This window comes from Pipistrellus hanaki (assembly GCF_964339955.1).
Source record: "Pipistrellus hanaki genome assembly, chromosome: 2".
Taxonomy (NCBI): domain Eukaryota; kingdom Metazoa; phylum Chordata; class Mammalia; order Chiroptera; family Vespertilionidae; genus Pipistrellus; species Pipistrellus hanaki.
In genome coordinates this window covers 170,949,909-170,965,935 of record NC_140504.1, presented here as the reverse complement: position 1 = coordinate 170,965,935, position 16,027 = coordinate 170,949,909, and the positions used below count along the sequence as shown (strand labels likewise).

At 55.8% G+C, this 16,027-nt stretch overlaps 1 protein-coding gene across 3 annotated transcripts in view; it reads right to left on the bottom strand.

Moving 5' to 3' along the window:
• KCNQ4 (potassium voltage-gated channel subfamily Q member 4) overlaps nt 1-16,027 on the bottom strand; it is a 55,944-nt gene that overhangs the window by 15,230 nt on the left and 24,687 nt on the right. For 2 of the 3 annotated variants that reach the window (XM_084871430.1, XM_084871431.1), the window contains exons 2-9: nt 8,768-8,858; nt 8,079-8,205; nt 7,656-7,831; nt 6,883-7,008; nt 6,363-6,473; nt 6,133-6,228; nt 3,083-3,171; nt 1,199-1,360 (exon numbers count right to left, since the gene is read on the bottom strand). In XM_084871430.1, coding sequence (XP_084727556.1) covers nt 1,199-1,360; nt 3,083-3,171; nt 6,133-6,228; nt 6,363-6,473; nt 6,883-7,008; nt 7,656-7,831; nt 8,079-8,205; nt 8,768-8,858 — 978 coding nt within the window. The remainder of the gene's footprint in view (nt 1-1,198; nt 1,361-3,082; nt 3,172-6,132; nt 6,229-6,362; nt 6,474-6,882; nt 7,009-7,655; nt 7,832-8,078; nt 8,206-8,767; nt 8,859-16,027) is intronic. The other variant, XM_084871432.1, reaches the window with a different exon arrangement.

Below are 16,027 nucleotides of genomic sequence, written 5' to 3'. Positions count from 1 at the left end.
CTCCTTATCAGCTAAAACATCGCTGACTTTCTGCCCAGGACCGAGAGGCTCAGAGAGGCTTGATGGCCTTCTCAAGGACACACAGCATCAGGTGGCGTAGGTGAGCTTGCACCGCACTTCCTCCTCCTGACCACAGAGTGTTCACCTCTTCTCCCCTCCCTTGTTCTGGGCCACAGGCTCAGCACCACACCTGAGGCTCAAGGCCCAGATGCCCGGCTGGCTGACGCAGGGATGATGTGTGACGATGAGACAAAACAAAGAGATGGGGAGAGGACAGGTGAGAAATGAGGGGGGATTGAATCCACGACTTCATAGCTATATTTCCGCGGGAGCAGCCACTTTCCCATACTGTGAGTTAGGGGGCTTCCTTTACCCAAATAGGCTTGAAAATCCACTATTATGAACATTTATGTGCGTGCATGGGGCTGGTGGGCCACAGACATTATCTCTTTGTTCTTTCAAGATGCAAAAGCTCCAGGCAAGTCAGGTCAAGGGGTAGGAGACTGCTGGGAGCAGCAATCTGTCCCTCAGAAAAGAAGAAAGGCATTGTGGGAGAATCCCAGGAGGATCCTCTGGGATTAGCAAAGCTGTGGACAAGGGTTACACAAGACAAGAGCATTAGTCACTGGTTGAGTTTACGTAGGTCCTACAGCGGTTCTTAGTCACAGAGCTCTCTTCCCAGCTGGCGTCCTGTTCCCGAGAGGCGAGTGCAGTGTCAAGCCCTTTCTAGAGGAACATGCTGGGGGAGGGGCCCCTGCCCCCACACCCCGGGACGGTGCCCACGATTACCTGAGCCGTAAGCACCTGTGGCCAGCGGCCTCCTCCTCTCTCCAGCTTCCCGGGAGGGATGGGGGTGCAGGGATGGAAGAGTGAGGGGGGGGGGGGAGCGTGGAAACAGAGAAAGAAAGAGGACAACGGAATGAATGGAGGAGGTGACAGGAAAGGATGGTGGGGACAGATCCCCCACTCTCCCACATGACAAAAAAAGGCGAGTCCAGCCCGGCCCCTCCGGAGAGGCTCTCGGTCTGTATCTGTCAGGCTGTCCGACAACTGCCCAGGCCTCGTGACAAGGCCCCGGAGTCCCCAGAGCAGGCCCAGAGAACCACGTAGCGGCTGGACACAAGTCTGAGAGAGGATGGGACAGAGAATGGGAGAGGAGGAGAAGCAAGAGGAGGCGGTGGCCCCAGAGGGCCCCTACCTTTCCCCAGGGCAGAAGGAGGCGCTGCCCGGCCGGTGGCAGGTGGCAACGGGCGGGTAACGGGAGGGCGCTCCGTCGGGTACTGGCGCCCGCCGCACCTCCAGGGGCCGTAGGCCCCCGTTGCGGGCCCGTTGCACGTGCTCAAACAAGAGGGCCAGCTCTCTGCAGGAGAGGGTGCCATCAGCGGCCGGCAGAGCCCTGGCACCACCCCCTCACCCGGTGGGCACTGAGCTCCTGAGCTCACAGCCAGCCGGGCCCCGCCTCTCTCCAGGGCCCAGCAAACATGCCAGGCCAGAGCAGGCAGGGTACACGGTGTGGGCGAGAGCAGCCTCCCTCCCTCCCGCTCTTTCTACGCTCCGTTCCTGGGAAGTCCTCGGGGATGCCAAGTATGGTTGTACAGGCTGGGCACACTCCAGAGCACCCTCACCGGGGGGCAAGTGGGAGCTCAAGTGCAGCTTACTCTGCTCGTCAAGCTGTGCCCAGGGATCTGGAGCTGTGCCTACCCGGAGGCCAGCGGCAGCCCTGGAATCCTCAGCCTCCAGAGCTGACTCCGAATTTCAGGGGGAAACTAAGGCTGAAGAGGGAGACGTGACAGGGTGGCGAGCCAGCTCCTTCCCCTGAAGCTCTGGGTTATTGGAGACCAGATTCGGGCTCAGCTTCTTCATAATTCTCCAGGCGTTGCCTGTTTCCATAACCCAAGGAAGACACCCCGCCCCCCTTTCCTGCCTTCCCGCTGTACAGATGAAGAAACTGTGGTCCCAGGCGTAGGAGACCTAGTCGACTCAGCATCTCCAAGCCGAGCTCTGTTCCTCTCACCAGAGGACCCAAGACCACCCCAACCCAAAATCTTCCTCCGCCCCCTCCTCCACACACATCCTATTTCTAACAACCAGCCCCTGCGCCATTCCCCGGGGCCTGGCCTTGGGTCCTTAGGGCTCCTCCTAAACTAACGACCCTCCGGGTCTCTGAGGCGGAGCTTGCCCCTGCCAGGTGGAGAGATGGGGAAACCAGTGTGATTCTGGGAGCTCCCCTCCCCAGCCCCTCTTCTCCTGCTCCTCCCCTGGGAACCCCCTGGGGCGGGAGGAAGTAGGGAGGGAGGCAGCCAGGTGTAGGGATGAGTGGGATCATGCAACAGCTGCTCTTGGAGAACTAATGAGGAAAAAAAAAAAAAAAAGGCGCCAGCAGAAGCGCTGAGCACAGCAGCCTGGCCTGCCTTGACGCCCGCCTGCCCACGGGACCAAGCTGTGCTCCATGGTCTTCATGCCCACCTAAGGGATGGGCCGGGCACCTGGCCACACAAACCTTGTTGATGCCAACCTGCATGGAGCCACCCTGTGAAATCTTCCCCCAACCTGGGTCAGCGGGTGAACTCACTTCTGGGCCCTAAAGCTGCTGCCTACAGTAAAAGTAGGTACCTATTCGCACACAGAGGTACTATGTGGGCCCTGGCATCCAACTCCAGCATGCCCTTTCAGGCCCATCCCATACTCTCTCAGTCCATTGCAATACATCAAGCTGGCAAGGACTAACACTGCCCCCAACTCAGACCAAGGGGAGATGAGCTGGCTGTGCCACTACCCTGGGTGGCATCGACTCTGGGAAAGTATGCAGACTGCCAGCACTCCGGGGCTCAGGGTTCATCCAGAGGGGCAGGCAGGGCCACTCCACACCCTGTGCTCAGTGCCCACAGTCTTCCCAGGGCACAGAGAGTGGGAGAGAAGACACTCCAGGCTCCGAGGAAGGCAGGATGTGCAGAGCCAGCCCAGAGGCTCCCAAGGGAGCCACCATCCCTTTCCCACCCTCCGGGGCTGAATCCCAGCCGTTTGTCCTCACGGGTCATCGCTGACAGCCCCCTGCCCCGCCTTCCCCCTGCCCGGGGCCTACCTGAAGGACGGGAGAATACTGTCATAGTAGTACCAGGTGGCCGTCAGGTAAGCCCGGTTCCTGTCAGTGGAGTACAGGCGCCATGCAGCCTGGTGGTATGAGGGCAGGGAAACGGGAGACAAGGCATCAGTGCGGCCTCTCCGCCCCCCGCCAGCCCTCTGCCCCGGAGACAACCCAGGCCTGGGCCAGCAGAAGGGCACGCAGAACTATAACCCAGTTTCAATTCCACAGCCACCGGCAGGGCCAGCCAAAGGAATGGTGGCCTAGAGGGAGACAACTTTCCCAAGGTGATGAGCCGATCAGCCTCCAGGCCAGGGACCTTGGAGTACAGCAGCTAAGAGCTGGGGTTCTGTCATCAGGTAGACGGGTCTCCGAATCCTAGCTGTGCCTCTTATGGGCAAGTAAAGCTGCAGAGCCTCAGTTACCCCATCTGTAAAATGGGTGTAACACCACTTACCTAACTGGGTGTTGTGAGGATCCAATAGGTGAGTGTATGTGATATGTAAGGGTAGTACCTGGCATATCGTTGGCAGTCAATGCCAAGTTCCCCTGTTAAACCCTCCTGTTATCTCCCTTACTACCACGGATAGCTATCTATTCATTGTGTGTTTGACTAGTGTCTTTCTCTCCTCTTAGGGTGTAAGCTGTGTTTGGATCACCACTCCTCATCCTCTGGCACATGGTGAGTATTTCGCAAATGTTCAAGGAATGAATGCTGACTGAGTGAATCATTATTACTAACAACAGCCCCGCCCCCTCTCTTCTGGCTGCCTGTCACTGCCCAAGGGCTGAGGAGGGGAAGACAGAGCATCACCTCCCTCAGCATTCGCGGACTCGCAGGGTTTCCTTGCAGCAGGAGGAATGAGGCTCAGACGAGAGGAAGGAGAGGAGCCGGGGAGGGCCTGAGCGGGGCGATCAGTGAGGGCAGGGAGGCGTGGGAGCTGTGACCCAGGACGAAGGAGAACCGGCCCTGGAGGCCCCTCCCCCTTTCTGGGTGCCTGCTGTCCTTAAGGGACTGCCCACGATGAACTCACCAGCCGGGCACCCTCCCAGGACAGGAATATTTTTACTTCCTGCTTGCCTAGGCCCCTGGCGTAGGGTGGGGAGCAGCTGCCAGACTGTCTCATTAATTATGGGCACCACAATGCCAGCTGTCTCTCAGCCTGGAAGTGCCAGCTGCCTGCCCCTCCAATGCCCCTCCAAAGGCCAGCTCCCAGGGGACAGTGTCCATTGTGCCCCAGGGGACACAGAAAAGGAAAGCCTAGGCTGGTGGCTGGGAGATAGCGGGATGGGGAGCGGAATTCCACCCTGGGGAGGAGAGATAAGGCGGAGGAGTGAAATTTGGGGTGTGTGTGTGTGGCGGGGGAAGGTCAGAGAGTGGCATGCTGGCGAGGACGCCGATGTGGGCTGTGCCTACATTCCCCGCAGGGTGTCTCTTACTCACACACTTGACCAGGGAGAAGCCAAGGCTGAGTCACCGAGTCACCCAAATCAGAGCCCTTGTCTCAGCCCCATCAGAACGCCTCAGCTCAGGGCCACACGCCGCTAGGTTTACCCCTCTCTTCTGGCTGCTGCTCTGTCTCCTTGGCTGGCTCAGGTTTGCCGCCCAGCCACGAAATGCTGAGGCTCCAGAAAGCCCAGTTCTGGGCCGTCTTCTCTGCTCCCCCTTTACCCACGAGGTGAGCTCATCCAGGCCCAGGGCTTTGCTACGTCCACATGCAACAGCTGTCCACTGCTGCCCCGCCCACGTCTCTCCTCTCAGAGGCACCTTCCAGCTGCCTGCCTGCTCAACGTCAGAGTTGAGTGTGGCTCTTCCACAAAATGCCACGGCCTGGGCAAGTCTATTTTGAAGAAGTGGCATTAGGAGAAGTTTAAGTTTTAAAAAATTGGCTCTCAAAAGCAATTTCTATCCTTGTACTGTTGATATTTGGCTCTGTGGACTAATGAGTTTGCCAACCACGACTCCAGGCCAACCCACATTCCTCAGGCTCCACATCTGCTCCCACTCGAGAGAGCAGGGCCATCAAGCACCCAGCTGGGCAAGCCTGGAGGCGTCACCCCACCTGGAAGTCACCCTGCCATCTCCCTCGCCCTCACTCCTGATGCCCCTATTTTCACCTCCTAAGTCTGCAGAACCTGCCCATTTCTTTCCATTTCACCTATTTCACGTCACCCAGCAACCCGCCTCACCCAGACTGCCGCCAGAGTCTCTTTTCTGGTCTCCCACACCTACCCCGAGTCGCCGTCCAGTCCATTCACCACTTTTCAAAACACAAATCTGATCATGTCACCTGCTCCCCTCCTTCAGACCTGCCCACGTGGCTCTTAGGAAAAAGCTACACTCCTCCCTACGGCCCCGTGTCTGGGCCTGGCCCACCTATCCACTACCCACTCCTCCGTCAGCTTTCTGTTTCGGCCCTGCTAGCTTTCTTCAAGTTCATCAAACACACCCGGACCTTTGCACATGCTGTCTCCTTCCCCCGAGTCTACCGCCTTCACCTCTTCACCAGTTAACACCTGCCCATCATCCAGCTCTCAGCTCAAGTATCATTCTCCTCGGGTAGTCTTGCCTGGTTGCCCCTTCAAGGTCCCCTGTTAAAAGCTCGTCAGAGACCCATTTCTTTCTTTCTTTCAAGACATCGATCTCGGTTTGTGGGTACAATAATCATTCGTGTGAGTGCTTATAAAATGAATTAATGAATGAAGGTGTTCGGAGTGGAACAAGCAGCACTGCTGATGGGTGTCTCTACCAAGCCCCGAGGGCCTCTCAGCCAGGCTGTCTTCCACTTCAGGCCACGCAGCGTTGGGACCGGAGTCGGCCAGTGGGGCAGCTCTGGCTAATCCTAAACTGGGCACTTGGTACAGAGGGACATTTTCGACAATCTGAGTCAGCATCCCGGCTCTGTTCCTGCCTTGGCATGTGACCCAGAAAAGTCACATTTCCTCCCTGAGCTTCAAAGCGGAGTCACAGTTGTGCAGCCGGGACACAGGAGTCAGCACACCGTGTTGACACGCCAATTCAGCTCAGGGGCTTCCTAGGCACCCGGTACCTGAATGAGGTTGGCTGCTGGCATCCTCCGCTTCTCAAAGTGCTTCTGCCGATGCTGCTCCTGCACCTTCAGGGCAAAGCCAGAGCCCAGGATGCCCTAGGGGAAAGGCATGGTTGGGGGGGACGTGGGAGTGGGAGCAACAAAAGGCAGCCTCTGCCCATCGGAGACGCAGGCTTTGCCCCCAGGACCCCTTCCCCAGGCTGGGCGATCCTCGGCAGAGAGGGACTCACGGCAGGCAAGGCAAAGAAGGAGATGCCCAGTAAGGCGAAGCCGGCAGCCAGGACCCTGCCCAGCCACGTGTGAGGCGTCTTGTCACCATAGCCGATGGTTGTCAGGGTGATCTGGGAAACAAATAGGTCACCCACAGGGCTGGTCACCGTGGCCACCCAAAAGAAGTTGTTGGGGGCACACAGAGATGAAGGCCTGATCGTGAGGGAAGGGCCCCCATGGTCGCCCACCAGGGGCTAGTCAGAAGGGCTTGTCATGGGGATTGGCTAGGGGCACAGACAAGTCCGGCCCCATCCCCCCCCCCCCCCCGGCCCCATGCAGGGACACGGGCCACAGGGCTTGGCATCTGGGATTAGATCCGGGGCACCAGCAGGTCCATTGGGGCAAGTTGGGGAGCTAGCATACAGACTGATCATAGGGGTCCCAGCTGTAGCAGAGAGAACAGGGACAGGTCCGCCCAACCCCGAATCGGAGGCCACCAAAGTCAGAGGGGAAGGCGGCCTCACACAGACCCTCACGTACCGTGCCCCACCAAAGCGAGTCGGCGTAGGAGGAGAAGTCTGAGTTGGCGTCCTTCTCGGCCAGATAGACCAGGAAGGAGGCGAAGATGAGCACCAGGAACCCGATGTACCAGGCGGTGATCAGCTCCTGCGGGAGCAGCAACAGGTGAGACCACAGGTGGGGCCGAGGCGGAAAGGCTGGGGAAGTGGGGGGCGCTGAGCCCATCTGGGAGAGGTGGGAGGCCCCAGAATGGTCCCTGAGAGGTGTTGGGAAGGGGATAAAAGCACCCCATTCTTTGCCATTCCCAGGCGGCTTTCTCTGCCCCTCCCATGGGGAGGCTCTGCCCCTCCTTCCCACGGCCAGGCCCTTCAAGCCGGGCCGCCGCCGCCGCCCTTGACCCTCAGGTTCCACGCTCAGACCTCCGCCCCAGACCCACCTTGCCCTGCCCTCAAACTCCACTTTCAGGCTTCGATCTGGCCCCACATCTAGCCTCGCCCCATCCCACCCTCGAACTCGCCCCAGCTCCCCACTTCGCTGTGCACGTAGACCCTGCAACCAGAAATTTCTAAATGAGACCCTCAAGCCCTTCCCCTCAGGCCCTGCCTCCTAGCCTGACCAAGCCTCCTGGACCATCCCTGGTCCAGCCAGCCCCCGCCTTGTCCCGCCCATTGGCGGTGGGTCAGGACTTCCATGTCCCACCCCGCCACGCCCCCTCCTGGCTCCACCCCGGCCCCGCCCCTGCCATGGCCCCGCCCTCCTGCCATGGCCCCGCCCCCGCCCCGCCCCCGCCGCACCTTGCTGTGCGCCATGACCACGGAGCCCAGCAGCTTCCAGGTGCCGCCGCGGCGGTCCATGCGCACCATGCGCAGGATCTGCAGGAAGCGCATGCTGCGCAGCGCGGACGTGGCGAAGATGTTGCCCTGCGTGCCCGCGGCGATGACGGCCACCGAGGCCACGAACACGATGAAGTCTGCGGGGGCGGGGGTGGTGCAGTCACGGCCACCGCCAACAACCCAACCCACCCGCGCCAGACACCCGAGGTTGGGGATTCCTGAGACTGTGTGTGTGTGTGTGTGTGTGTGTGTGTGTGTGTGTCCCTTGAGTCTGTGCCAGCAGCCAGGGGTCTGGGTCAGATATGGGGTCAGGGTGTCAACCCTGGGGCTTGGAGGGTCACAGGTCAGGTAAAGGGGTGGGGGTGGAGGGGCAGGCCTTATTACCTATGACACAGAAGGGTTTTCTGGCAAAGCGGAAGCGGCCCTGCCATCCTCGGTAGCGGCAGCAGCATCCCGCCGACCAGACACGGATGATGTACTCCAGGCCAAACACCACGATCATCACAAATTCCTGTGGGGCCAGGGGCCTGAGCTCTCCCCAGGCTCCAGCCCTGAAACAGCCTGGAGTCCCTGGGTTAGGGGTGCTAGGATTTCCTCAGCCCACTTCTCCTGGAGGTTCTTACACCTGGGTGAGCCGAGGAGGATTCTCCAAGGCAGGTGGCCCCTTCCAAAGAGACTGAAATCCAAGTCTGTCCTCTCTGCCCCCACGAGCTGTCAGGGGTTTTCTCCTCGCCCCACCCTCCCACTCCTAGTCATCCCAGGCTCTAAAGCAGGCTCAGTGACATAAAGGGCGGCTGTCTGTCAGCGGTCCCCTCCAAGATGTTTCTGTCTGAGGGTGGCATTAGCACGTTGGGTCCTGAGAAGGAGTGGGACCTACTCACCTCCTCTCAGCCCATCCTAAGCCCTGGCATAGAGGCAGGAGGACCCCAACACCTGCTATAAAGCAGGAGGTGAAACCCAGAGATGGCAGCCACCAGCTCAGGGAACACAGCACAGCAAGCCACGCTCTGAGCCGCAGTGTAAGAGGCCTCTCTCCGATACGGCCTCCCTCAGACAGGGACTCTGGCACTCACCAGGATGAGGAGACACTCATTGGCAAGTTCCTGGTGCTCCTGGATAGTGGACAGCACGGACAACACCAAGCAGGTGAACACCAGCAAAAATCTGCAAAGGCAGCACGAAGGGGAGGGTTAGACTGCTGGGCGGGCAGAACGGCCAAGAAGCCTCGGCGGGGGGCTGTGGAGTCAGAGGAGGAGGGAAGCATTGTTCGAGAAGCTTATCTGCAGAGCAGGCTGAGGGTTCAGAATTGGAGTGCCCTGGAATCCTGGCTTGTACTGAAGGGAGAAGGAGAAGCCCCCAGGCCCTTGATGCAGGCTGCAGCTCAGAGAGGTGGCCACTCAGCTCTGAGAGGCAGGTTGATCTGGACTGGCCCAGGGTCCCACTGTCAGGTGCACCTCCAGGCTCAGCCATTCACAACCTCAGCCCCTGGTTCAGAGGCTGTCTTGAGAGAAGCGCTCCAGAGATTGGGGGAGGGGAAAGGGAAGGCCAGCAGCTGAGGGAGGGAGGGAGGGACCCCCATTCCCTATGACACCTGAGGTGGCAGAAGCATGGCTTCCTCTGCAGAACGGGGTCAATTGCCTCTACCTTTGTGAGCGCTGAAGAAATTACATAATCTGGTAGTTATGGAGGGAAAGGGGACTAGGGAGAACAGGTAGAGAGAGAAGAATACAGAGTGCAGAGGGGAGAGAGTGTGAAGGGAATCAGGCATCAAGGAACTATGAGGTGGAGGCCTGGAACACCCCCCCCCCCCCACCCCTGAAGGAAGTGGGAAGCGACTGAGTGGCTCAGAACCAGATGTTTGATGAGGAAGGAACTTTAGAACCCAACTCTCCCACCACGCCCCAGCCCCAAGTTCACACATAAGGGAACTGAGGCCCAGCGAACAAACTGAGGCCAAAGGTTGCTCAGTGTGTCCAGGATGAGGTTAGAACCAGGTTTCTAGTGTTTCGGTGGATGGGCAGAAGGGAAAGGGCATGAGGACGGAGCTGTGGCCCCCGGAGGAGGCAGGATGAGGACCAGGGCTGCAGATGCAGCAACAGGGAACGCTGGACTCCTGGAAGCTCTTCTTTTTGGGATGGGGTGGAAGGGGGGGAGGGAGTGGTTACAGGACATGCATGTGTCCTGGAAGATACACCTGAGGGAATGGACTTCTCTGGAAACACATCCCCTGTGAATTGACCCACAACCCTCCCCCAAATGTTCCCAGAGTCTCCCCACCCAGGTCTGCTGATGCTGCATTCTGCCTCAAATACCTCACCATGGTAGCCTGCTGAGACTGCTCCCTTCCCCCACACAACTCCCGCAGCTCCCAGGAGCCCTCTGGATGTACACCCCCCCTTCCCCCTCTCCCCCTCTTCTCCTCTGCAATGCTGGTCTCCCTGTATGGGGCCCAAATCACTTTCAACATAGCTTTGTGTTCATGTTTCATGGTGACAGGGGCATGGGCTAGGAATCAGAGAGACCTGGGTTCGAATTTCGGTCCTGCCAGGTGTGTGGCCCTGGGGAACTCACCCACCTTCCCGAGACAGTCTCCTCATCTGTAAAGCAGGGACTGACAGGACAAAAACATGGAAAGGGTATGGCTATCCCCTGACCCACTTACACCTCCTTGGATAGGGGCTTCGGGCCTGCTTGGAGGGCAGGTATAGGGCTGCGTCCCAGCACATGCCCCTGGGTGGAGGAGGTAGGTGGCAGATGTCAATAAAGAGTTTTGAATGAATGAGGGAGGAGGAGGCCTCCTTGGCCAGTTCCAGACAAGAGCCAAGTCATCGAAGACATAAGGCACGGTGCTCTCCCGCACCGCCTCCTCCTGTTCAATAATTAACCACTGAAAACACAGCAGCCACATCCACTGGGAAGAGAGACTGTTTCTGACACAGAGAAGAGGGTCCTCCCTGAGGCCTTCTCATCCAGCCCCCTCCTCTAGGAAGAGCTGCAGCCAAATCTTGATGGGCCTTTACCCCACTGCTGGACAGTAATCCCTCAGTCCCATTGCTCAGCCACTCTAGAGGCTGCCTATTGGGTATTTCGAAAAGTTTTTTTTTCCAACATTTTTCTTTCGATGCCAATGGGTACCCATCTATAAATGTCCACTTTACAACAAGTTAATTTTAAAAAGTAGCTTATAGAACCTTACGGGCAATGTAATAAAAAATTTTAACATGCAGGTGTCTTTTATATACTGTACTAGAGGCCTGGTGCATGAATTCATGCACAGATGGGGTCTGGCTGGCCCAGCTCAATTGGGGCTGATTGGGGCCTGGCCAGCATGGGGCAGAGCAGGGAATGGGAGGTCAACCAGCTGGCCTTGCCCCCGTATTGGGGGTGGAGGGGCAAATTGGAGGGGAGGGGGCAGGCAGCTGGCAGGAGGGGAAGGGGGAGGAAGGCAGTTTGGCTGGGCGGGGGCCTGACTGTAGCTGCAATACACATCAAAGCAACTGGTTGTTCCATTGTTCTGCTCACTTAGCTTTTATATATATATACTAGAGGCCCCTTGCAGGAAGATTCATGCAATAGGGCTTCCTGCTTCGGTTTCCGCTGCCCCATCTGCTTCCCTCCCTTCTCCGAAGTTCCTTCGGCTTTTCTCCCTTCTCCCTGCCCTGCCTGCTTCCCTTTCTTCTCTGCCGCCCCGCTTGCTTGCTTCCTTCTCCACAGCTTCGCTCCCTTCTTGGTTTCTTTCTACGCTGTCTTCAGTCTATGCTCTGGCTGGATATGTAAATTAACCACCATCTTGGTTGGATTGATTTGCATACTCGCCCTGATTGGCTGGTAGGAGTGGTTTGTGGGTGTAGCAAAGGTACAGTCAATTTGCATGTTTCTCTTTTATTAGAGAGTATATGAAGAGTCAGTGGGCGTTACCGAGTTACCTCTGGGTGGCAAAGTTAAGAGTGACTTGGTTTTTGCTTCTCTGCATTTCATAATATTTTTTTTAGAATAAATATGGGTATTCTCTTGCCTATGTAACTTGTCTCCTGAGCCCATTTCTTCTACAACTCACTTCTACCTCTATGACTTTCTAAATAAACTTTCTCTCACGGTTTGAGTCTTGGCTCTGAATTATTTCTTAGCCTGAACTCAAGCACGGAGGTCCAGTCTGACTCCTTCAGTTTAACACCTGGTGCCATTTCACCATCAACACATGCACTTGGGGAATTCACATAAGCATGAAAATTCCAAAGACATAGAACAAAATGAGGTATAAATGTCAGTCAACACTAAGCAGGGAGAAGTAATCCACAGGGAGATGAGTTATTGTTTAGCACATCGAGCCATCCTGAAACAATAGGTCACAAAAATGACTTTGACCAAAGAGTCTTTCTAGGCTCTTCCTGTCAATTACACCTAATATTTTAGATATTAAATACAGTAACTCATCGAGGATGATGGCTCCCCTCCCGGAGCAAGTCCATTGTCTAAATTCCTTTTAGGCAATAAGGTCAAAAGGTTCTTCCTGAGCCTTCTGGGCTTTTAACGTTTTTCGCTTGAAAGAACCTGCATGCTAGAGTAGCACATCTTGGAATGGCTCATCTGTACCCCTACACTTACAATGTAAACAACTTTATCAAGTTTTGAATTAATGTCAACTCAAAAACTGACAGTGTTCTAGCCGTTAAATATTAACATTGTGGACCCAGAGAAGAAACGTTCATTTGATGTGAACCCTGAGAAGGAATTTATCTGCTGGAATGGACTTCTCATGGTCAATGGAGGGCCAAAATTTCATAAATAAGAGCCTAGCAGGGATTTGCTGACAGGAACTCGTCACATGGAAGGAAGGAAGGAAGGAAGGAAGGAAGGAAGGAAGGAAGGAAGGAAGGAAGGAAGGAAGGAAGGAAGGAGGGAGAGAGGGAGGGAGGGAGGGAGGGAGGGAGGGAGAAGGGAGGAAGGAAGGAAGGGAGGAAGGAAGGAAGGGAGGAAGGAAGGAAGGAAGGAAGGAAGGAAGGAAGGAAGGAAGGAAGGGAGGAAGGAAGGGAGGAAGGAAGGGAAAGAAAGAGGTAGTCACAATCTAATATAAATTTAAAATGCATTTCCTTAAAAATACAAATGGTGAAAAACCCACTGTGAATCCTCCCCCAGCCCTTTACACAACAGTCTTCGTCATCAAGCAGGTGTGTGTGTTTGGGGGCGGGGGGAGGAGGTGGGCAGGGGGCGGCAGGGGAGCCTCTCCCCAGAGTCCAGCTCACATGTCCAACTGCCTACTCAACGTTTCTCCTTGGATGTCTAATGGCCTCCCAAACCAAACGTGTCCAAAAATACACGCTCAGTTTCCCTCAAATCTTGCTCCTCTCCAGTCTCCCCATTTCAATAATGGCACCACCCAGGGCAGGGGTCCTCAAACTTTTTAAAGTGGGGGCCAGATCACGGTCCCTCAGAGAGCTGGAGGGCCGGACTATATGAACTACTAATTCCTACTGTAACACCTCGGCTGCGCTCACTGCCCAAAAAACCTGGCGGGCCAGATCAGACTCCTCTGCAGGCCGCATGTGGCCCGCGGGCCGTAGTTTGAAGACCCCTGACCCAGGGGCTCAGGCTGCAGATCTGAGTTAAGCCTTGATTCTCTTTTTCCTCACCCTCCACGTACTGTCCTTTAGAAATTTCCATGGGCTCTACCTTCAGAATATATTCTTATGGAGGCCACGGCTCACCACCAGCCATCACCTCCTGGCCCCTGACTGGTCTCCCTGTCTCCACACTGGCCCTATTGTCACCACTCTCTTCCAAGCAGCCAGAGTGATCTTCCTGGGATACAAAGCCAGAAGCCATCATTCTCCTCAAAGCTCTCCACTGACCTCCCCTGGCACTTCAAGGGCGAAGTCCACCCCCTCAGCATGTCCAGCAAGGCCCTCTGAGATCCGGCCTGCAGCCCCACTTCTTCAACTTGATCTCCCCTTTCAACCCTAGATCACTGGGCTCCAGCATTCTGCTGTCCTTGCCCTTCCGGGAACACACCGAACGTATTTCCGCCTCCAGGCTTTGCACTTACTTAGCTGTTTTCTCTGCCTATTTATTGCTCCCTTACTCATCCAGTTCTGTTCAAACATCACTTCCTTGGAGTCCCCAACCCCTCCCCCCTCCAAAATAGCAGTTCATCTGCACTCTCTCTCCCTGTACTCTGCTTTATTTATTTTTCATAGCATTGTTGAAAGAATAAATGAATAGCAGAGTTACATGTTAAACAAACACCAGGACACCATGCCATCAAAGCCCCCAGTTTGTACCCACTGAAGAGGTATCCAAAGCTTTTAGCACATCCATCTCTGAACAGTCAGTCTCCCCAACATCTTCATGAGAAGGGAAGAGAAGGCAGTCCTCTGACCCCGACCACCTCCATTTGATAGGTGCTGTTTAAAAAGCCCCTGCTGGCTGGTTTGGCTCAGTGGATAGAGCCTATGGACTGAAGGGTCCCAGGTTCGAGTCCAGTCAGGGGTACATGCCTGGATTGCCGGCTCAATCCCCAGTAGGGGGCGTGCAAAAGGCAGCCAATCAATGATTCTCTCTTATCATTGATGTTCCTGTCTCTCTCTCCCTCTCCCTTCCTCTCTGAAATAAATAAAAATATTAAAAATAGCCAAAACTGTTTGGCTCAGTGGACAGAGCATCGGCCTGCGGACTGAAAGGTCCCAGGTTCGATTCTGGTCAAGGGCATGTACCTTGGTTGCTGGCACATCCCAGTAGGGGGTATGCAAGAGGCAGCTGATCGATGTCTCTCTCTCATCGATGTTTCTAACTCTCTATCCCTCTCTCTTCCTTTCTGTAAAAAAATTAATATATATATATATATATATATAGCCCCTGAACTTCACCTCCCTCTGCCTTTATGTGCTGGGTGGGAGTTTCCTCAACCTAGATGCTCAATACAGCCAAGCAGATGCATTTGGCGTGAGAGAGAACATCCTGTGTTCTAGGCACCTGCATAACTGTTCCTATCTTCCAGATGAGGAAACGGGGCCCAGGAAGAGACACACTTGCTCACGATCACACAGTGAATCAGTGACCAAGCTGGGGCTAGAAGCCAAGCTCGGGCTGACCTCCAAGCTGCCTTGGCCTTCTTGAGGGGGTGCTCACACAGACTTCCACTCTTCGGACAGCAGAAGAGAGATCAATGTCTGGAGTTTAGGGACGGAGAGACGAGGGAAGGAGCCCTAAGCTGGGGTGTGATTGTGTCTGCCAGAATCAGAGTGTGGCTTCATTCATGCAACAAATAAGGTCTGCAAGGATTGTCTCTGGCCCCGTCTGTGGCCTCAGTTTCTCCATCTATACAAGTGTAGATGGCACACAGGCGCTGGCTGACTTGGGCCTCTATAACCGCCCCATCAGAGAGGCCAATCTGGCAGCCACTTTCTGGAGCATCTTTGCTCATCATGCCTGGCAATGTGGATCCCTTGCCCAGCCCACGAGGCAGAGCTGGGACAGGCGGGCGCTGCCAGGCTGGCTCTCCCTGGCTGGGGCTTATAGTGAGACTGATCACAGCCTCTCCTCCCGACCCCAAACCCCACTATTCTGTGACTATCCCAGTCATTCAGGATGGCAGCAAAGGAACAAGCAAATGGTTTGCTCAGAACTGTTGTTCTCAAACTATAGCTGGCATCAGAATCACCAAGAGGGCTTGTTAAAATGCTGATGTGTGGGCCCCCCTCCTAGAGTGTCTGTTTGCTTCAGTACGTGTGAAGTGGGGCCTGAGAATTTGCTTTCCCACAAAGTTCCCTGGGGGTGCTAATGCTGCTCTTCTGGGGACCACACTTTGAAAACTCACCGACTTGGCTAATGGGAGTGGTTATGGCTGACCAATTATTAGCTACCTCAAGGCTTTTTAAACAACTGTATTCACTGCCTTATCTGCCTCTCTTCCCCCTACGCTCCCAGCCTAGCTCACATCATTGTCCAGAAGCAGCCACAGAGCAGGGGAGCGAGGGAAGTCGTGCTGGGGAGGCGGGAATCATGCCAACATTGGCTTTTCCCTGATTCCTCCGTGACCCTGTAACCGCCCCTGCTGGCCCAGGGTCCCTGCTGGCCAGGCGCTGTGCCAGGCCCTCTGCATGCGTATTCTCCATCACTCCTCACCACCTACAAAGGCAGTCTCGTCACCAACCAAGGCGGACCCACGAGGACCTGGAGGCTCAGAATGGTGCGCTATGATGGTTGTACAGCTCTACAAACATACTAAAGCCATTGAATTATAATTTTAAAGGGGGGAGGGGGGTTATGGTGGGTTATTTCAAAGGGAAAAAGACAGGAAGAAAGTTGCATTAAGTTGTCCAAAGTCCACCAGGACC